This window comes from Pelodiscus sinensis, chromosome 2 (genome assembly GCF_049634645.1).
Source record: "Pelodiscus sinensis isolate JC-2024 chromosome 2, ASM4963464v1, whole genome shotgun sequence".
Taxonomy (NCBI): domain Eukaryota; kingdom Metazoa; phylum Chordata; order Testudines; family Trionychidae; genus Pelodiscus; species Pelodiscus sinensis.
Window position 1 is genome coordinate 237589962 of NC_134712.1, and position 23272 is coordinate 237613233.

A 23272-nucleotide genomic window follows, 5' to 3' on the forward strand; every position below is an offset into this window, starting at 1 on the left:
GCTCATGGCAGGAGGGACTTGCCTGCAGAATTGCAGCTGGGAGCGGCAGCAACCTGATGCAGGTACGAGGTGGCCCCAGCTGAATGGTAGGTGGCACAGTGACCTGGTGCCTCTCTGCCTCACCCGCCCACAGTAACAGGCGTGTCTGATCAGTATATCTGACTGGACACTGTCGGGTCCCCTTTTCAGTCGAACTTTTTGGTCAAAAACCAGGTATCTGGCCACCCTGTCTAGAAAGGAGGAGATTTCCTCAGGCATATTAACTGAGGAAGATAGCCAGAGGCTCAGAGGAAGCCAGTGAAGAAATTCCTTTGTATAGAGCACCTCTCTGTCCTCTTTCTGTCAGTTATACACAAGATTAAAGACTGGCCAAACCTTTCAAACTAGAGTGCCTGAAAGCAGGCACTGAAATAAGTGTGAGTAGGAGCGGCATTATTTTCAATGGTGTTGAACACCCACTACTCTTTGAGGGCTTGTTCATACATCTTAATGCACATGTGCGTAGGTGTGGAGACTATTGTCCAGCAGTGTCCTTTGGGGCCATGATGCATCTTGTTTCCTTACTTGTTGCTGTGAATTGGATACTGCTTAATATTAAGCAGCTGCCTTTTGGCAATTTTTTGGATAGTTGTTAATGGCTAAGGGAAGTTTTTACCTTCCATATTATGTCTTTTTTCCTGACTCAGATCTTCTTCCCACACCACAGCATAGTGGTGTCTCACTACAAGTCGCCCAGTTTCAAGTATCACTCCTCCTGTGAGGTAGCAGTTCTAATTAATGATAGACCCAGCAGATGCCTTTTTTTGTCTTGGGAAAGCTCATATACTCAGGAAGTGTTCAGTGTGTAAGTCCTTAAAGGTGAAGGAGACATGTTAAATTGTTTAATTGCTCCATCTCTCTAGCTTCTTATCTGGAAACAACAGATCTTTCAGGACAAATTCTGTTGCAGTCCTGAAGCATCCCTGTGAATTCTAGATCCACTAGCTCCAGGTTCCATCTTTGATGATCATTTCAGTTTCAGACTTTGGTGGGAATTAAATCAACAAAGGATCAACATTGCTGCTGGGAAAGTCAAGGACAAAACCCCGATGGGTATTTCCAATGAGAGGCCCAACTCGCCTCAACACTAGCATTTTAAAAAGGCCCTATGTCACAAATCGGGAGTAGTGTAGATAGAGGAGACAAAGAAGGGGCAGTGTAGACAGCTCCTTCTGGTGCAAGATCCTCTTCTGCAAAAATGGCGGCTCATTAGGTATGCAAATGAGGCTCGGCAATATTCCATGCTTCGCCTCATTTGCATATTTCTCATGCAAGAAGCCGCGAGTGTAGACATAGCCAGAGTGTTTCAGTACTAGGCATGTTGGCACTATCCCCCTCGATGCTTTCTGCTCTCATGCTGAATTTATAGCACAGTCCCTCTTGTTCAGAGTTGTTAATAAAATGGTGGCAGTTTCCAGGATTAGCCCCTGGTGATCTGCCACCACTATATTTACCTGCACCTCCACAGGTACTGGTGACCACACCTCCCATTGGCTGCGGATCACTATTCCTGGCCAATGAGAGCTGTGAGAAGTGGCATGGACTGGTACTCTGTTTCCTACAGTTCCCTTTGACTAGGAATGATGATAAGTGACCAACAGGAGCTGCACTTTGTACCTGTAGAGGCGCAGGTAAATACTGGCAGTGGGAGGGGGGTACCAGAGGCTAACCCTAGCATACTGGATCCAGCCCTTGGATCAGTATTTGCCCACCTCTGCTCTTGTGTATGTGGTACTGAAGGATTTTCAGGTTTCAGAGGAACCAGAATTTTCTCTTGTCTCCAAGGGGCTAAGCATACCTTCAAACATGAGTGCTTGCCCTCTCCTCGGCATTATGTGACTCATGGAACTGACTGCATCTAAACTTACCCTTTTTGAGAACCTTCCAGTTTTAATCTTTTATTGTATTCTATTGTGAGCTGTCAAAACTAAAAGATGTACAAATCACAGATTAAAATGTGAGGGGCAAAACTGTAATGCTGACAGGGAAATCTGCCTGTCTGATATTCACAGTGCTTACAGGAGCGAACCATCAATTTAGGAAACACTTCTGGTGAAGAAGTTGTAGGCAGTTCTAATGATGCTGCAACAATTAGTGCTGTACAGTTAGCATTAGCTTCTGTTTTAGGGAAATTACTAAATGTCTTCAATGTACAATAGAGGTATGGGATGTCATTTTTTAAAGTTCATAACATTTTACTGAGAGAATTTTAAAGGCACCATTTACTTTTAATTTGGGATCTAATCCCATCCCTTTGAAAATGATGGCAAAGCTCTTGTTTATTTCCATGGGGTCAGTTCATTGGTGAGTAAAAGGTACTGTATTTACTGTTCAAGAAATGTTAAAATGATACAGTGAAACCTTTGTTATCCAGCACTTTGTTAACCGGCATTGCACGCAGCCACAATACTATCACATCTTCAGGCGTACAGGCCTGGCTTGGTTTACCATGATTGGTTTAACAATTTTTTATGTAAGAAGTACTAATCATCTTTAACTCAAAATAGAAATGAGAGACCAACTGCCTCACACTACAAAACTACCAATATTAAAAACTTGAGTTTTACTATTATTGTCCATTGATTTTTCCTAGGTTGATGGAATCCTCAGATAATCAGAATTTTTAGATAACCGGAATGCCCTAATCCCTGAGCATGCTGGATAACACAAGTTTTACTGTAATAACCAACCATAATCCGTTATTAGCAGGTGCATATTTTACAGATAGCTATGTGATCTTACTGGCATTTCTAGCAATAGAGGTCACCTACATTTTGTATGTTTTAGTAACTTAGGACCTGGTTCTGCCTAGGTTTCCACTGACTTCACTTGCATTATATGATTGTGACAAAAGACAGAATTTAGCCCTTAACATAAAGCTTTGACAACTGTGCAGTGTTAGTGAGATGTAAACATATTGTGCCTAATATTGCTGTTAAAATGTTTGCTTAAGTGAGAGTGCCCTTTTTAGTTTGTGATCATTTCACATACAGAATTCTAGCTTGCATTAACAAATCTTATGTTTTGCAGTGTTTATTCAGGGCACCAGTCTATTCTGATTCCTCCCTCTGAATTGGAGACTAATCCTGCTCTATGGCTGCTAGCTGTGAGTCAGTATAAAGTGAGAGACACTTTTTGTTCCTATTCAGTCATGGAGCTTTGTACCAAGGGACTCGGTTCACAGACTGAATCACTGAAGGTGAGGAATTCAATTTTTCTTCATAGCGTGACAATTCATTTATATAGCATTTAGAACTGTTCTCTGCTCAACAGGCATGTGTTAAAGCTTTCCACTGAGAAGATAATTAGAGAGTAAAGAAGATCTTCAATACAACTAGTATAATTCCTTTGCACAGGCTGTGTATTAGCTTTTGTCACCTGCTACTCCCTACCCCTTTTCCAGATCATGAGGTTCCTAGATAAGTTTATTCTTTGAGGCTTTCCTAATGTTTAAGATCTGTGTTTATTGAACACCCAAATAGGTCACTAAATGCTAAGGTTGTAAAAGCCAGAACTATATTAGCCAACTTAATGTACATTGCACGTATAAGTAATCGAATATACTTGTTAAGTATGTGTTTGGTTTTGACATATTTGAGCACACAGAATATGGAGTCAGGAATATACTGATACTTGTGTTATGAAACTGATACATTTTTTTGCTATATATTCTGTAGCCAGTTCTTCTAACCAAATGTACTGCTTTTAAAATATCCTATTTTTTTCTTTTCAGTTACAAAGAGGTTTAACTTTTCAGATGTCAGTAATTCCTTTCATTTACTGACAACTGTATATCATTTCCAGAATTAAAGTAATTTACAAAGGTAGTGTGGTATAAATGTGAAGTAGAGAGCTTGGACCCAGGCAATGTTTTTGTGGTTCAATATTTTCTTCCTTCCATTTCTTCTTTTTTTTTTTCCACTAGATGCTATCCTTTTGTAACTACTGATGCTTGTCTACCTAGAACAAGAGTTCCCACCTTTTAGTAGAATCCCAAGCCCAAATGGATTGGAAAATAGGTGCCCCGCCATGTCCTTTCCCAAATGCATTTTGACACACTTGTTGCTGTCTCACTGCCTTTTTCCTCCCTTTCTCTGTTTTCTATTTTCCCCTCATTTCCCTTTACATTAATTTTTTTAAGTTCTTTATTTCTCATGATTTTTGTTGATCCTTTTCCCCTGCTGCTTCTCTTTGTCTGACCTCTGGAAGCTAAAATCTCACTCACATACTGACAGGAGAGCATTGCTATCCCCATGGCTGAGTACTTACTATAAGAGCAGAGAAGAACGCTCAGGAGGGTGGACTGATGCCTGAGTCAGCAGCCCTGTATGTTAAGGCTGTCACAGGAACTGGAAAGGAGTTGGTGGGTGACTTTCAAGACGGAACTTGCTACATGTGATATTGGCGGAGACAGTAACCTGTTTGGATTGTGTCTTCATGCATCTAGGGAACACAGTGATTCATTCTTCTGTTCTATTTTCCACATTCCAGCTACTCTGGCAACGTTTGCCCTTACCCAAGATTGGGTAGAGTAAAGCCTAAACAGCACCCACCACTAAAACTGAGACTTATTTGTGATTGATATGTTTACATTGCTCTCAAATTACTTCCAATTACTTTGAATGAAAGCAAATGTGGAAATTTGTATATGTAACATTTCTGATGTCAGTGTTTTTGTAAAAACTTAAAAAACAATTAATAGTCTAGCAGAACCTTAAAGACTAACAAAACATGTAGATGGTATCAGCTTTTGTGGGCACAACCCACTTCTTCAGATGACAGAGGTATTAGTGTTTTTGAAGACTGTCATATGCAACTGGTTGTGAAATGCCAGACCTCCTTTAAATGAATGAAAAATCCTATTATTTTATTGAAACCTATTGTGTGGAGCTTAGGGTGCACACACGGTCTATAGTCCCTTGTGCCTTTTAATAATTCTCCAATCAGTTTTTTTCCAGGACAGTTAACTCTTCCAGTTGACTAGTCATTGCAGTCCCTAGCTATTACTTGATACTAGCAGTTTTTTACTTCTGGAACTTTTTGTGATCCGTTTCCTCCTAAATACTAGGAAAGAAATTCCAAGCAAGTAGCAGACATGCATCTGACGAAGTGGGTCTTTGCCCACGAAAGCTTATGCTCCAACACTTCTGTTAGTCTATAAGGTGCCACAGGACTCTTCGCCACTCAAGCAAGTAGGTCTATTTCTCCATTAGTCATAAATGTGTCAGATGGCCATACAGCTTCCATGAAAGGCTGGAATTGGAGAATTATAATCCTGTATTTCTGTGTTCATGTTTTATTTCACAACATCACTTGTTTTCATCCACTGTTTTAAAGTTGACTAACTGTAGCTTTCACTGCATTGTAACTTCTTCTTTCCTAGGGAAGAGGACTGGACCTCTCACGTGTACGGACGTGTGTAGTCGTGGCAGAAGAACGACCCCGAATAGCTCTCACTCAGTCATTCTCAAAATTATTTAAAGACCTGGGTCTCCATCCACGGGCTGTTAGCACATCTTTTGGCTGTAGAGTGAACCTGGCTATATGTTTGCAGGTAAGATTTTCCATGCCTTAAATTTGTACAAGTGCTTGTGCTAAGGAAATGGTTATCAATAAGCAATTTTCACATCAAGCATGGGAGGTTTCGTCATATTTCATGTTGGACATTTGCTTAGTTATTCTTTAAGTGCATTAAGCAAATTCATCTGCTACTTAATGTTCCCTTTTCATATACAATTACTACACTTCTGCATTTGTCAATGAACACTGTTCATCCTTCACAATGCATTCATAGCATTTATTCTGCCCCAGATGTGCTATAATTCAGTAAAGTGTATCAGAATAACTTATACTGTTGTTACTCTAAAATAAAATGAGTTGGAATTTATTGACTATGCATATCCCTGCTTCCAAGTGCTTTCATGAAGGTATCCTAAAACAAAGTAGCTTCCTTCTGTGTGTAGAATAGTTACTTACGTTAGTCAGATAAATATTTTCTGCATGCAATATTTAGGTCTCACAGTGAAAAAGAAATCTTTCTGACTCATTTGTCAGCGTATGAGGCATATGTGTATTTCATTCATCCCATTCATCAGACGAGTCTCCAGGAGAACCTGACATTTATCTTGCATTCTCTGCTCCAGGCATTCAGCTTTGTTGATTAATAGGCTTAAAAGAAAAAAGGGAACACTGTCATCATCTAGTCTGCGTTCCTTTAAAACATAGATCCTAGAGCTTCACCTGCTGATTCTTGCATCTAGCCCAATAACTTGTGCTTAAGACAAACACATCTTTTTAGAAAGATATTCCATTTTGATTTAAAGACTCCGAGTGACTGAGAACTTACTATACTCACTAATAAAATGCTCTAATATTTAATTATCCTTAGGTTAAGGCAGTTTTTTCTATTTTATTTTTTATTTCCAGCTTGAACTTGTCTAGCTTCAAATTGTTATGCTTCTATTATGCTTGATTAAAGAGTCCTCTACTATCAAATCTTCTCCATTTGTCAGGATTTAAACTGATGAAGTTCTTACCTTTGATGAGCTAAAGGGAAAGTCTTCTGCAGTAAGGCGTGTTTTCCATCATCTGTACTTATGGTTCTTCTCTGATCCCTTTCCATTTTTCAATATCCCTTCCAAGTGTGGATAGCTGAACTCGACACCGATAGTGTCTCACCAGTGACATATATAAAGGTAATATCACCTTCTACTGACTACTCCAAGGATTGCATTAGGCTTCTTGGGAGCAGCACTGGGAGTTGGCTATCAGCCATGTCCACTAAGTCTTTTTCGGGGTTACTGTTGGCCGCCTTCAATCCCCCATTCTGTAAGTGTAACTCCCCTACATCCAGCAAAGACTATTCCAACTTTTCAGCTCTTGTGTCTCCCATGGCTTCATATTGGGGAGCTCTTCGTGGATAGTAACAAAAGCCTTGCTCAAATATGGAAGCCAAAACCACATCTGAGTAGAAATACAGCAAATAACGCACTTGCCACCCCCTTCTGCTATTCACCATTTTTACAGCACTTTGTTTTACAAGCCAGACATCTAAAAATGCTTCATAAGTATAGGTAATCAGTCCAGCACAGACCAGGCTTTTGTTCCTTATCAGCAGCTTTGCCCCAGCCTATTGCGGAACTGACTAATCAAAGCCTTCATCAGACCTTGATTTAAAGTGACCTGGCTACTGCAACATGTTAACAGAAAATGAATGTAGGAGTCGACCCATCTCTCTATCTGTCATGCAACCTAATATCCCTTCAGTCTACAACTAAATCAGTCGGTGATTTTAAATATCACTATTGTTTATACGACATGATAAAGCTATAGTCAGACGAGAAAGATGAAACGTCATTCTTTGCTCTGGAGGTAGCCCTTTGTAATTCAGCATTCTATCAGACAGTCTACTGGCATGTAAAACTTCACGGAAATCTCCCGCATTCCTAAAAGCAATATTTGAATCCTTTTATAATAAATGTCCCTTCTGCTTAATAAATGTAAGATCAGACTTAGTCTGTATTCAGGTTTAGAAACAGCTGTGTTAACATCTACATGATATATTTCACTTAATAAATATTTGAGATCTCTCCTGTTTAAGGAGTTCTGTACCCTTGCAGAGAAACTTTCTTTTTCTCTCTGGAGTACCTGGAGCTGTAAGAGAGATAGGAAAACCTAATGAAACAAGCAATCAAAATTTTAATTAAAAAAGCACTCTAACTTCATCTTTAGAAAAAATAACAAGAAGTCCTGTGGCACCTTATAGACTAACAGATTTATTGAAGCATGAGCTTTCGTGGACCAAGAACCGCTTCATCAGATGTATCATGCATCTGACGAAGTGGGTCTTTGCCCACAAAAGCTCATGCTCTAATAAATCTGTTAGTCTATAACAGCATTTCTTAAACTGTGTTCCGTGGCACACCAGTGTGCTGCGAGGCAATCAGAAGTGTGCCGTGGAAAGAACAGAAACAATTCTGCTCCCCAGTCCCCTGCAGAGCCCGCAAATAGCTCCCACTGTGGCTGCCCCTTCTCCCCGCCAGCCCACAGGACGGCCCTGTCCCACGAAGCCTCTGGTGCTGAGCAGTCTTCTCCTCCTCTATGTGTGCAGGTGGCAGCTTTTACAGCAGCCACTGCTGCTGGGAGGAGGAAGAGGGAAGGTGGCCGGAGTTGAGGAGCTGCTCTTGGACCTCGGTGTTTTAAAACTGCCGCCTGCGGGGAACTCGATTCAGGCTCTGCCACCTCCCTCCCCCTTCCCCCCCCCGCACCCTGCCCCGCACACATGTGGGGCAAGCTCGGGCTCTGCTGCCCCCCCTCCTCGGGGCGCGATTGGGCTCTGCTGTCCCCCATGCGCTGCTGTTCTCTCTCTCCTGCGCCCCTACCAGCCTGCTGGGGAAGTGGCTGAGTTTAATCTGGCGGGGATGGTTGGGGTTTCTACTCTCCCACCCCAACCCCCGCCCTGCCAGTGGGAAGCCTGGCCTGGCCTGGCACTGCAGCAGTGGTGGTTTTCCCCCCTCCCCCACGGAGGAACAAGAGCATGCTCCCTGGAGGTTTTCCATGCTGCAGCAGGGTGCCAAGCCAGGTAAGCATCCCCCCTCGTGCCCAGACCCTGTACCCAAACCCCCTTTTCTCCCCTCCCCCTGCCAAGACCCTACATTCCCAGCTTGCTCTGATACCCTGCCACAAGTCCCCTCCTGCACCCTTCCTCCTGGCCAGACACCCTGCCCCAATACCCGCTCCTGGCCAGACATTCTGCCCCAAGACCCCTCCTCTACCCTCCCTCTTGGCCAGACACATGAACTTATTTACCATTTGTTTATTATTATCCTTACTTTTTTGTGGTCTACATTTTCAGACTGTTATTAGGGCAGTCTTCCTGGGGGGGCGGAGGGGGGAGGAAGGGGAGTCATGGTGCATTTCTATCCCCCAGGTCTCCCAAGTCTGGTGGGGTGTGTTTGTTTGTTTTTTTGCTTGCCATCTTTGATGTTCCCCATAAAAAAAAAATATTGCTTGGTGTTCCTCAGTCTTAAAAAGTTTAAGAAACACTGGTCTATAAGGTGCCACAGGACTTTCGTTGTTTTTGCAGATTCAGACTAACACGGCTACTCCTCTGATACTTCATCTTTAGAGACTCACATCAAAGAGTTCCTCAGTCTGCTTTCTTTTGGAGAACTGATAACAAATAGGGCTTAGTTTACTTCTTCACCATGAATACATCAATGGTACTTTAAAAGCTGTGTGTCAGGGAAAATGCAGCATATGCAACTATTGATACCTACTGTGTAGGTGGAGCCACAACACTTTTTAATGGGAAAGAAAGTGACAACCATCTAGGAATTCCTTGTCAAGAAAACAAAAGAGAATCAAATGAATTTGCCACTTAGACACAACAGTCTGCTGGTTATACTTGCCTTGCTTTTGACTTTGAAATGGCTGCAGGATTTCCTTTTGTATGGGAGGAGGTGGTGATGGGAGACATAGCTCAGGGAAATTATGGTATTGCTGTTATGACAGGCTGCTTTAAGCATCCACTAAAATTTCTCAAGTACATCAGGTCAGTGGCCCTTCAATCCCTGAAGTTTCAACCCTGAAACTATCTTATCAAAGCTTTGCTTGAATTCACCCTGTGCTCTGATGCAGATGAGAACACCATGAAGGGCATTGTAGATAACAAGGACAAGCTTCCCATTGTATTCAAGCTCTTCAGAAAGACCTACTAGCACTAAATGCTGCAAATGAGTTGAGAGAACACTGACCAGTTCTAAAGTTTAGGCCTTAAGTCAATCTCAAAAATATTGTTGATCCTAATTTGTGTGGAAGTCCAGGTAAACTCAAAGAAATGACAGGCATATCCTGTCACTTGAGAACCTGATCAATTCTGAATTTTATCTGGGCTACTTTATTAACTTCAGCCATTGGGAGTTTATGTGAATGAACAAAAGTAAACAACAGTTCTTGAGACGGGATTGCCCCTCAAATGACTTTTTCTTAATGATTTTGACTGCAGATTTTCAAGCTGTATGCAGCACAAAATAAGAGGCAAGTCCAGCCCATTAACATCCAGAGAGAACTGATGTAGCTACTCAAGTTGACAGTTCTCTTAGGGTATGTTCAGATAGTTTAGCAGCAGGCATCTCAATCCACAGGAGGAATTTAAGAATATGTATATGATTTTTTTTTTTTTAAAAAGTGGCTTTGAGTAGAAAACTGCTTAGTTTCTGTTTTGAAGTAGTCTACTGCTTATAATGTTGCCCTGTACATCACTCTTATAGTCAGAATGGCTCTTAAAGCATTTAAGCAAGGAAGATGTCAAGTGTGATTTGAAGTAATAGTGGAGCTGTTAGTTATAAAAGTAACTGCAAAATATGGCTAGATTGAAAATATAAAATAAATGTAGAATACCACACGGTTGGTACTGTTGACTGGGAAAGATTGGATGCTGAGATTGATGGACCACTGTTCTGATTTAGTATAGCAGTTCCTGACTTGTAGTATGCAGGTGTCTTGACCCAGAGGGTATTCTGTTTCCAGGATGGCAGGTAGAAGAGCAGAATAGGTCTTAATCTTTTCTCAGTGAGGTTCTTTAAGTTAACATCTCTTCCTCATGTTCAGGAACTGGTCCTTGTTTGCTGGGGTCTTAATGCAGTGCTTCAGAAAAGTGCTTTTGTATGTTTCTGAGCCTGTGGCATCTGCTTTTGTATTTGTTCATACAACTGATGTAATCCTACCTCCTACTCTGTAATCACTATATGAAAGAAGGTGGAGGAAATATTGATATTATCAGTATATACTCCTTCAAACTTTACTTTCCATAAGGCTGGTATTCTGACTCATTCGAGTTTCCTCCTAAAAATTTACACCCAGGAGTCATCTTTATCTAGTGGTCTTAGTGCTCATCATTTGTCCCTTCTTCAGAGAAAGGCCTAGTCTGATTGTCTTCAGAGTGAGTTACCTTTTTATTTGACTTGGATGCAATCTCCTGTTCCCCTCTCACTTGAATTCCATCAATAGACGATCCTATAGATTGATTATGTCAAAGGGTCTCATTAGAGGGGCTTCAACAGCTGTGCATATCCTACATTTATGATCATACACAGTCTGTGTGTTTTTGCTAGAAGTCACCTACTGAATAATACATGGATTCTGGAAGCAGTCTTCAGCAACAGGACAATTCTGTTCTGTAAATAGTTCCAAGTTGTCCATCTAGTTATCTTGGAATTACTAGTTTCTTTAGTTTTTCCTGTTTTCAAACTAGTGACAAGGGAAAGACACAAGCATTTTATCTAAAAGTAATCTCTAATTTTTGCAACAAGCTTTCTCTATTTTTTCCTTTACAGTAAAGTGGTATGTAAAGAAGAAATAAATAATTTTGGAGCATATTTATCAGTCTTATTTTATGAATATATATACTTGGAAAAAGCAAGCATCATAATAATCCCCATTCAAAACAGTTTTATACTTGTAACCTAATGGTAACCTTAGTATTGCACCATATGAAATACTATGAGACACTGAATATATTCCTTCTGCCTAATTTAGACAGAATTAACATATGTCTTCTGACTTAGGCTATGTCTATACTGCACCATTTTTCTGCAAAAGCTTATGCAAATGAAGCGCAGAGTAAAATATTGCCACACTTCATTTGCATAATTAATAACTAGGGGCCGTTTTTGCGCAAAAAAAACCCTCTTGAGCAAGAGCCATTCTTCCTCATTTTTTCAGGAAGAACGGCTCCTGCGTTTACACAGCTCCTTTTTGTGAAAAAGTCTCTTGCACAGAAATGGCCCCTAATTCTACTCCACGCTTCATTTGCATAAGCTTTTGCGGAAAAAGGGTGCAGTATAGATGTAGTCACTGAGATTTGTAAAACTGTTGAGACACCTTAAAATGCAGAAGGGTATTTTTAAAAATTGTAGGCACCTAAATGCCTTTACAAATCTAGCACCTTATGACTAAAAGTCATATAGATTAAGAATGTCAGCGTGTAGATGACTACATGATTAACCAACAAGTTTGGGCATGTCGGTTAATCCTGTTGCCTACACACACTCCCTTTCCTTGCTGCCTCTGTATCACAGGTGGCAGGGGAGGGGGAGAGGCGGAAGTCAGTACAAATCCCGTGGAGCTGCCTGCCCTCCCCTACTCTCACACTGCTCCCTCTGATAGAGAAACAGTAGTGCAGAGAGTGAGGGGAGGCAGGTGGAAGCTGATCCCCCAGAGGCAGTGAGGAGTGGGAGGCATGAGCGGGGAAGGGGACAGGGGAGGCTGCCACAGATGCTGGGCAGTAGCCCAGGCTGGCAGGGGGCTCCCCAAGAATGGCCCCACCCCGGGGACTATCGAGCAGTTGTGTAACCGCTAAAATTTGATGAAGTTACACAACTATTCAATTATACGCTATCTAACATCCCAAATGTAGATATGTAGGAAAGTTATTTCAGAGGGAACTAGATTGGATATAGCATATTTTACTTTTCAGGTACAGTTTCCTTATTCTCTAAAGACACAGAAAAGTAGGGATGAGCTGTTAACAAGGCAGAGATGCTCTTCCGGAATATTTTGATTTGTAAGATAGCTTTCATTTAACTACTTGGAATTTATTAAGTTTTTAGTGGCGGGGGAGGAGTGACACAAAAAAGGCATTGAAGTTCAAATTACATCTCCCATGCTTAATTATCCTTGAGATAAAATCTTTTTCCAAAGTGTCACTTTGTTATTAACCTCCACTGGAGAAGGAAATGCCTTCAGCCACATTTGCTCCTTTGAAAGAAAATGATCGAGTACATTTTTGTGGCACTATAATTAGAAAAGTTACTCAATTCTTCATGTAGTTTTTTTTAGTTGAAGAAAACTATGTGTTTCACTCCAGTTAACATCTACATATGAATTGCTTTAACTGAGAATTCTACCATTTAAAATTTTTAGGCAGCAACAGTGTTTTTGTCTTTTTCCTTAGTAAAAGATCATGCTTTTGAGGATCATGGAGTCGCATTTAGGGAAATAAAACTACTCTGATAGAGGACTGTACATTTTTTATTTATATTTCAAGTGGTAGCAAATTCGTGACATGTATGATTTTGTATTTACATATGTAGTATAACTGAGTCAATGCCTTCAGCTAGTGTTGCCAACTCTCAGGATTTTGTGGACAGTCATGATATTTGTGATTTCCTTAAGTCTCCACCTGTTGAAATTGTATTAGGCTATGTCTACATTAGTGAGCTTATGTCAACATAGGGGTAGAAACCCCAGCTCCCCAACTGGTATTAGCTATGACAACAGAAACCCTCTTTCATTGACATAGCTGCATCTACACAGGAAGGTAGTCGGCATAGTTATGTTAGTCAGAAATGTATGTTGTACCCCAACCAATATACTAGGGTGGTATAACTTTTAATCTAGACCAAGCCTTACTTGAGATTCTCAAATATTTATGAAAAGAAGGCAAATTAAAAGAACCTAACAGTTATTGATCTCATAGTTAAGAACCTTGTGAGGGCAGTTTTAAAATTCTCATGATTTTGGTTGCCCAATTCATGACTTTTAAACACTTGCAGTAGGCATTATTGTATGTATACTATTGTCCCTGATTTCAATGGGAGTTATGTACATGTATCTCAGAAGGAAAGATTTATCCTCATAAAAGTGGATTTTTTTTTCTTTTAAGTATCAGACACAAGAGAGGCTATGCCTGCTGATGTTGTATGAAGACTCTATAAAATATATCTTGTTTCTAATCAAGAGTTAGTTTCACACTGAATGAATTTGTTTACACAGGCTTAATGTTTCAGCTAGATTTCAGCCCAGCAAGATTCCATCTTAGCTGCGTGGCAGCACAGCCCAGCAGCTGCTTAATCAGCGCTACCCAGTCAAACAGCTCTGTGCGCTGAGCCTCTGACTAGATGGGGCTTATTAAGCAGCTGTGGAGCTGTACTGCCGTGCAACTTAGCGGGAACCTTGCAACCCAGTCTCTAATTCTATGGGCAAAGTTGGTAGGTATTTACCAAATTTACCAGATTTACATGCATCCACAGAGTTAGAGGTCAGTGTTGAAAATTAAATTCCAAATGTTGTGCATTGAGGATAGAGCTCATATTTAAAAACCTTATGAGGGCAGTTTTAAGAATGTTTAAAGATCAACCCTGGAATTAGGGTGTTAAATTTTTGCATTTGTATATTTGCATAGTCATGGGATTCACTGCGCTTAATCAGGTCTGTGTTTAGATACAGTTTTATAGTATACAGTGACACCTACACATTATTTACCCGTGTGGCCATTCTCAGGCATCAAGGAGCACACTCATTCTATTTAACAATGCTCGCTCTTCCCCTTAGTTCAAGTACACTAGTTTTTAGCTGTTTGCTGTGGCAATTTCCTATAGATTACAGAGTTGACAGTCTAGTTCTATTGGCACTAATATTTATACTGAAGCAGGGCACCACTGTAATAAAATACAAGTGCTCTTAGAATTGTCTGACTTCACCAATCACAGATCAAGTTTGATGGTGTTCTTTTGAGTTTAGGTTTTCCATATGACAGCACAGCTAATGGCTGCAACATCACCAGTGTGTCTGACACAAGAGGCTTAGTAACAGAGGACTAATAGTCACTGTATTTTTTTATTGTTACTTCATTGTAATGTTGAATTTTGATGTTGATGAATCTATTTGTTTTGTATTACTATTTATTCTTACTGCTTCACACCCTGCATCCCAGGGCCTGTGAACAAAGAATGAAGGAGTTTTGTAGTACCAAGTTATTTAATTAGTTCTGATCCTATAGAAATCAAATTATACAAGAAGCCTTGATTTTATTCTACCCTATAAGCAGGTTAATCTCTGTGAAAAATGTGTAAGTATCCTTTTTCCTCCATTGTCAACTAATGTTGCCCAAAAAAGCACCCCAGAGATACTTACTGCTTTTAGGAGGGAAAGTAATCACTAACAATCTTTATTTGTTAGAGTAAGGCAAACTAGGAGCTCCTGTGTCAATATATGTGCATTTCAAATAGTGAGGCAATAATATTTACTTATACTTTCATGTGAAAGATAGCGTGCTTAACACAAATTGTCTACTAACATTGTCAGTAGTGTCCTAAAATCACTTCAGTTTGTTTTGTCTCTAAGGTTAACAGTCTGTTGCTGTCTCTTCTGTTGCTCTACTAAAATATCAACACCTCATTTTTTACTTTTTTTAACCTTTAATGGTAAAATGGTTACTTTGTAAGATTCCTGTATTTGACATTGTTTTTCTTTTTATTTTACTCCCTGCTTTTTGCATTTCCTCTCTTTTTTTTCCCCTTTCCCACCCTTCATTCCCATATGATGTTGTTATTTTTGTCTTGTGTTACTTTCTTTCCTTCTCTCCTTCATCCCTGCTATTCTTGCTGCTATAGCCTCACAGGCTGGGGAAGCTGGCCGAGCAGGTAGGGGATTTTCATGTTCCCTAAATACCCACCTATCAGCTTCCAACAGTGGTACAGACTAGAAATTGAGTCTGGAGATTTTGAGGATTATTAGATTCTTTTTGTATGATTATGAACAAGTCCAGTACAGTTCTGTCTGGCTGCAGGCTTCATGAAAACTTAGCTAGCTATAGTAATTATTTCCTTCATACTGAAAATCATAATTGCCATGATGGTTGTCTTTAATTTTCTAACTAACTTGGTTCTGTTATTTTACAAATTGGTTATGTTTTGGTTTTTTTGGGTTTTTCCCCCTAAAAAATCAAGAATAACCATTTTTAGGGTTTTTTCCACTTTAATCTTTACTTAATTACGCTCTCCACTCAGCACTAGTCTGTTACACTGCTGAGTTTATTAGTAGACTGAAAATCACATCTTTAATGGCTAGCTAGGATGTTGTATCTTGTATTTTGTGTTATTAGAAGCTAAAGAGGCTAATGTGCATGTGCAGCGCTGTTTCTCTTTGACTATCTTGGTGGTGGGTTACTGATCAGTGTCTGTATTGTAAATATTAAGTGTTAGTAATGTCTTTTCTCCTTTTGGTATGGAAATTGTTTACCTGTAGAACATTATCACAGTTTCCAGTGCTGAAAAAATTGTAAAACTACCAGTTAAGTAAGCATTGCAGTTGAAACATAGAATAGCAAATTGTCCATTTCTCAGACTTACATTGTATTATATATTTTAAAGTGGTTAGAAGACAATGTGGTTTGATCTGTAATATTCCTTGAAAACCTAAGTAACTGATACAGGGGTTCTTATAAACATTATTTGGCGTTCTATTCATTAAGCTGCTTAGGACAGACTTTCCAAAATTCCATTGTTCCAAAACAAAGTTGTGCAGTTATCATTTCCTGCCTGTCTGTGGAGTGGAGCATGTATCAAATAAAAGATCACTAGAAATAGGAAATTCACATTATACTTGGTGATGAGTTTAAGCACTTGGATAAGGGAAAAATCATTGCAGGTTACAAAATTACAGTAAAAACACTCCGTTGTTACATAAGTAACTGAATATTATGACACGCAATGAGTAGTTAAAATATAAAGTGGAAACCTGATAAAGAACAGAATAATTGCTTATAGATCTTCAGTCCATATCAGTTCATGTCACGTGTGCTGCCTTAATATCTTTAACTTTAAATATATGCTCTGTTGCATGTGTAGAAGATCTTTTGCAAATCATGTTTCACATACTTGACCCCATACTTTTACCATTTAACTGTGTCTCCTCAGCGATTTCAGCATTCCTCAATATGACAAAATATTTAATTTAATTTTGTATGCATTAATGTACTGAATAGACAACCTTTTGGAAGCAAAAAAGACTGTATTGACATTTAATAAGTACAGTCATTTGACATTCTCACAAGCCGCAAGGCAACAGTTATCCCAGTGTAGGTATATTTGGAGGTCATGATATTATGATTGTTATAATAATATAATTATTATAGAATATATAAGCTATTCTAATCAAGTTTGGTTTCATTAGTATTTAAATAAATGTTATTTGATTAGCTTAACTAGTAGACAAATTTTTCTATTCCAAAGCTGTAAAATAACTTTTACAATTATTCCGATTGGAATAAATTGGATTTCTTATAATTATAATTGAATATAAACTAAATTCTAACTAGAATATGTTGTATTTCACAGGGAACATCTGGACCAGATCCAACCACTGTGTATGTTGATATGAGGGCACTGAGACATGACAGGTATGAACTCCGATTTTTTTTTGGTTTCACAATATGCAGATTGGACAGATTTGCAAGAGCATAGCAGGGACAATATTACTGTGCAATTGTCAAGCTGTGAAAGCGGTATTAACCCTCCGATTCTTATTGATTTCACCAGCCACCTAAAATAGAAATGACTGAATTAACACTAGTATAATTGCAGGCTTCCAAGATATTGTGAACATCATGTTGACACACTTAATGCTACATGCTTCTCTACTTCCTTCATTTTGTTCAAAGTCACATTTGCAATCCAACCGCTTCTTGTAGGGATGCTGCTTTTGTTTGTTCCCCCCCCCCCCCTCTTCCCCATCAGGCATGGTTCACTTTACACCAGGCCATTTTAACCAAGTGGGGGGTTCCCAGCTTGTTGTATACAATTCATTGAATGAAATTTAATGCTTGTACGTAGCTCAGCAGTATGAGATCTACTTTGATACGAATATTACTGCATCCATATGAAGGATGGTACCATTTTAATTATATCTGTTTCTAAACCAATACAGTTTAAGCAGGACTAAACTTCATGTAAACGAGTCCTAAATCTGTTGCCCTAATATCCAGTTTCTCTTAACTGCTAGCAGTGGTTCCTTCCTTTTTCCAGGCTAAGTCTTGCTAATTTGCCTGTTTGTATGAGGGAGGTTAAAATGAGTTTGTTTAAGTAACTGTGTAACTGATGAAATTTTCTGCAGTTACATGGTTACACATGGGGTAAGGGGTAGGAGGCTCCCTGGGACTGGTGCATGCGGGGAGCTGGCTTTTAATTACAGGCTCCTGCTTGCCTTCCCTTCTCTCCCCCACGATGCTGCCTCTTATACAGCTTTTAAGCTGGCTCCCGCACATACCAAGAGCCTGCATGTAACCATGGCTCATTGACTAACCATGTACATGATTGCACTTTCACATCCCTAGTTTGTACACCTTTCTGTACTGGAGGCTTTTCCCCAACTCTGCTGCTAATTTGCTATCTAATCTTAATCATGTTACTTAACCACTTTGTCTTCATGTCCTTTGCTGAAAAATGAAGATAATAGTTATCTATTTCACATGGCTGTTCTGACAATTAGATATTTAATAAATCACTTGAAATGTATAAATGACTTACTGCACTAATACAGACCTCTTTCCTCAAGGTAGAAGAGTGCTATGTCATCTTAACTTGTTCACTGTACTACATTACTTTCATTAATTCCAGCTGGCAGTTTCAAATCCGATTAAATAACTGTTTAGGCAATTACAATGGCTTCCTTGTACAGCTACTTTTAACTGAGTCTTCTAGCAGAGTTTGTGTCTGCTAAACAATTTTTTTTACCTTTGTTACAAAAGATTTTAATTTGCTGTTGAGATTCAGCAGCTGCACCTCACCCCGAGGAAACATAAAAACTTTCCTGGCAGAGGGGGTGGGAAAATCATTTCAGACATTATGGTGGTGTGAGTGGGAGAACAGCAGGACCTTTTTATTGTGGAACTTTTTGTATTCACTTTTGCAACTTGAAGTCAATTTTTTTTTTTGAGGAAAGCAGATTTTTTTGTGAATTTTTCTTTTTAATCAAAATCTAATTTCTCATCAAAAGTTAAAGAAAATTTTGGAGCAGCTTTATTCACTAGTTCGGCTTCTATTCTTTGGAAAAATATGTTCAGGAACAAAATCGTGGCAGTAGTGAGCTCTTTTCGTAGGGCTGAGTGAGAAACCATGCTCTGAGAAAACTCTAATTTGCAGTCCCAATAACCTAGAGCAGCAGTTCCCGACCTTTTCCAGATGGGGACCCATTTTGACAATTCAGGAAGACTTGGTGACCCAAGGCAATTCAAAAACGGGGGGAGGAAAGGGGACAGAGCCACTTGGGGATACACTTGGCGATCCTTTTGAAATGTAATGGCAATCCATATTTGGGTCCCGACCGACCCATAGGTTGGGAAACCCTGACCTGGAGTCACAAAATGATTATTCAGTAGCACATGTAGCCTGGTTGTTGGGATATGAAATAGTTCTTTGGCAGTGCAAGGTATGCAACAGTTCCTGGTTGCCCCACTCCCCAAACAATCCTTACTAATTCCGTGTTGCACTTCTGATATTCAGCACTACAAATGACTATACTGAGTCTAATCAGATCCATGTGAAACTGCTATCTATGTTCAGGATTCACCCACAGAGCATACAACTATTGTAATCTTGCAGGGTTTTTTGTTTGGTTGGTTGGGTTTTTTTGGTTTTTTGTGAAACAATTAATTCTGTACAATATGTGCATCACACCCATCAACGTAGACCTACTGAAAGTGAATTTCTTTTTCCTAATCCAAATCAATGGCAGGCGATGCAGAGGTGATGCTGTATTTGGGAAGAAAGACAGGATTGCCTTACTACTTAACCCCTTTCATCAGTACTTAGAATGTTGTTCATGTGTAGGAGAACATAATTTTAGCCTACACTAAAAGGAAGGTTATGGCTACTTAGGAAGAGAGATAAATAAATATGGGAAGAGTTTTTCTTCTGGGTGAAAAGGAAATCTGTAAACTAGTCCTTGAAATGAAAATATATTTTCTTTTTACAAGTTGCATACAGTTGATTTACGTACTGTAGCTACAGTAAATACTTATACCTTTTTTAGCCTGTCAGGTAAAAGTAGATGCTGTTACTAAGATCAGGGTTTGGAGTTGTACTGGACAGGAGGAATGCTAACAAGCACCCTGTGACTAACAGGTTAAACTCAGGTAGCTAGCAAAGGTGTTGGTCAGGGGGCTGAGAGAACCAGTCGAGATAGAGTGTTGAAATTTGAATTGGATATAGATTCCTTTCCTGCTTTCTTTGTGTGGGAGAGAAAAAACAGGTGTTGAGAGACATAGAATGCTTTAAATCCAGGCAGGACTACCATGCCTCCAAGGAATTTGGGACATGGGAGTGGACTGAGCAAAGAGAAAATTGGAAGGAAGTCAGGGGAAAAGGGAATCTAGTCATGTTCATGGTAATTTTTCTTTATTTTTTGGTTTGGTTTGAACTGCTCTCTGTGAATCTATGCCTCCCCTCCCCATTTACCATCTAAGACTGTGCCCAGAGATTTTTTCTGTGTTTTAATTTGTTTTCCTTAGTTGCTCTGTAACATCTAGCAACCAAGTATGCTTTATCAAGTATATCTTTTGTTTTGTAATTAAAAAATCACTTATTTTAAGGTGATAATTTGATTCTTGTGTACTAGAAGGTCTGTCTGGGTATGTCTACCCTGCCTTCCTCTTTCCAGAGAGGAATGCAAATGCAGCTGAGCAAAATTGCAAATGAAGCGTGGATTTGAATTTCCCGTGCTTCATTTGCATAATCCCATCCGGCTGCTTTTTCAAAATACCCTATTTCGAAAAAAGAAACTCTATTTCGAAAAAGCATCCAGACACGATTATGCAAATGAAGCGTGGGAAATTCATATCTGTGATTCATTTGCAATTTCACTCAGCTGCATTTGCATTCCTCGCTCAAAAGAGGAATGCAGTGTAGACATACCCTCTGGGTGTCTGTGTGTATCTGCATGCCTCAGACTGGAAGGTCAGCTACCAGAGAGACTGCAGCTTGTTTTTCTTTTTTCTTCTTTCAGTCTCTCCCTGGAGGTGGATTCAGGCATTCACCCCTGGTTTTAGGGTTAAAATCACTTAATGGTAGTAGCAATTCCCCAAAATCTGTGTTTTATGATTCTGGGGGGAAGTTTTTTGGTAACCAGTGTCTGGAGAGGCAAGATTTTTAAGCTCTCTTGCAGGCTTTCTACACTTGGAGCGCCTGAGTGAGGAACAGCCCTGACAGGAGTATATTAATTTTTCTTTAGTGTCTTGGTTGTAGAGAACACTAAGGGAAATAGCAAATCTAGGCCAACTTTAGCTAACATAACTCTTAATTTGATGGATTAAAGACTTGGTTCCGAAGTCCGGACAAAGGAATTTGAAATTTGGGTCACACATTGGAGGACAACAATCCCTTTGTGTTTTCTGTTTTATAATGGAATATCACTGCTGTTCAGTGATCCCTGTAAGCTTGTGTGGATGCTCAGGACAGATTCAAATACCAACCAGCTGATTAGCAGAGCGCCAAGCTAGGATTTTTGTTTCTACTAGTGGTGCACATTTGCATATGCCTCAGCGCACATAAAATTATTCTGCACATGGATGGAAAAAATCCACACATGGAAGGAAAAGATTTGAGGGAACATTGCTACCATTTATCAGTTCCTAAAAATAAGACTGATATGCATAGCCACAGGAGTGTAGAGCAACAGTTCAAGTCCATGTTTGACACTGTAACACAGTGCACTCACCACCATGATGCCTCCTGCTGGTCACTCAGGGAATTAGCATTATGGTGCTGCAGCACCCTCTTCTGGCTGGTGTCTTGCCTGCTGTTATTTGTTATTCTTCACCACTCTACGTCAGGGCCCACGTCTCTCCCAGACCGTGGCGTCCTTCTACTGGGGGTACTGCCCTACCGCAGTGCCCCCATATGGCTGGAGTCCTCCCCACTGGAGACCCTCAATATCCCTATGCCCACCTCCCCTCTGTGACCGACTACCAGTCTTCATCTAGCCCCTGCGACAAGGGCAAACTGCAGTCTGAAATTGCCACTCATCATTGGCAAGGGGTTGTGGACCTTCTGCTTTTGGCTATCCTAGCTGCTTCCCTAGCACTCTGAGCCTTGCTTCAGGCTTCGCAGCCTGGGAGCTTACCTGGGAGCTTTCCCAGCTCTGCTCTACATCAGGAAGTCTCTCACTTCCCTAGCAGCTAGGTCCCTCCTGCTCCCCAATCAGAGCAAGGGTGAGTCTCTCCCTTCCTCCCTCCTGACGCCCTTATTTATACAGCCCACAGCTGGGCCCTAATTGGCAGCTATCTGTTGCAGCTGCTTGCTCCATAGCTCCAGCCCTCATCCAGACACTATTTAGTTTAGATAGTGCAAGAATAAGCAGTGAAGCATTATACTGTAAACAAGGTAAACACTTTGACTTAGTCTTGATAAAAGGTAAGTTTTCTTAAATATGTAAGAGAAAACATTTTTTGACTGTTTTTAATTTGAACTGTAAATTTACTAATTATTCCTAAACATTTAACTAAATATGTGATCTTTAAGTCTGATAAATATGTTTTATCTGTGCAATAACAGTTTTCATCTACCATGTACATGTTCATTCTTAAATAGAAATGAATATTTGACAAAACCTTGAGCACAACAATTTATTTTTCAAATCCTGCCACTACTGATGTTTGGATACAGAGCATGACTAATGGAAACATTACCTTCGAGTAAATATTTAGAGCAAAGTCCCTGTGCTGTGTTCAATTGGGTTAGTTATTAGCCAGAATTGGAACACTAGCTATAAGTATTGCCAAGTGACTGTTCTGCTGGATTTCAGCTGTACTCCTCCTCCATTTAGAACAATGATTTTATTGACACACAATCATTCTCTTGGCTTACTTTATGATTTGCTGAACAGTTAAGCAGAAAAGTTGGTCTGCTAGAATCTGAGACTACAGATTAGAGTAGGATGAGAATTTAATTACTAAATTACCCATTAAAATAATGAAGCAATTAGGATGACTGAAAACTACTCTTGGATCTCTACTATTGTCAGCGTGATTTAACACTCTTAACTTTGTTGGAACTTGAGGGCATGTGCTGTAGATATCTCGTCTCATCTTCCAACACAGTACACAGCAGTCCTCTTTTCTGGCATTTGAAATCCCCTTGTTTGCCTTTGTGTTATATCTTTTTGAAAGCTGCATTAGTCTGTTAGGCACAGTGAATGACTGGAGCTGTATAAAATATTTCATTTTACAATTAGAAGAAAAATTTTCTCCTATACTAAAAATAGTGAAAACAGTGTAGCCAACATTATGTGCATGCTAGAAAATCAACCCCATCAGACATATTCAATAATTGTAAGGTTTATGCTTGTCATCCCATTTTTGCGTGGCATTTTTCCACTTCTTCTTTCCCAACATATCCATTAGAGTTCAGTTGTCGATGGAAGATATGCAAATGCTTGGTGAAATGGTCATCCACGC

General features: G+C 39.8%; 1 protein-coding gene across 6 annotated transcripts in view; it reads left to right on the top strand.

The window, feature by feature from the left end:
* The window catches only part of DIP2C (disco interacting protein 2 homolog C), a 516114-nt gene that overhangs the window by 447141 nt on the left and 45701 nt on the right, over window positions 1–23272 (top strand). For 4 of the 6 annotated variants that reach the window (XM_006111894.3, XM_006111900.3, XM_006111899.4 and 1 more), the window contains 4 exons: window positions 3070–3238; window positions 5423–5593; window positions 15435–15464; window positions 17160–17221. In XM_006111894.3, coding sequence (XP_006111956.1) covers window positions 3070–3238; window positions 5423–5593; window positions 15435–15464; window positions 17160–17221 — 432 coding nt within the window. The remainder of the gene's footprint in view (window positions 1–3069; window positions 3239–5422; window positions 5594–15434; window positions 15465–17159; window positions 17222–23272) is intronic. The other 2 variants (XM_006111897.3, XM_006111901.3) reach the window with 1 other exon arrangement.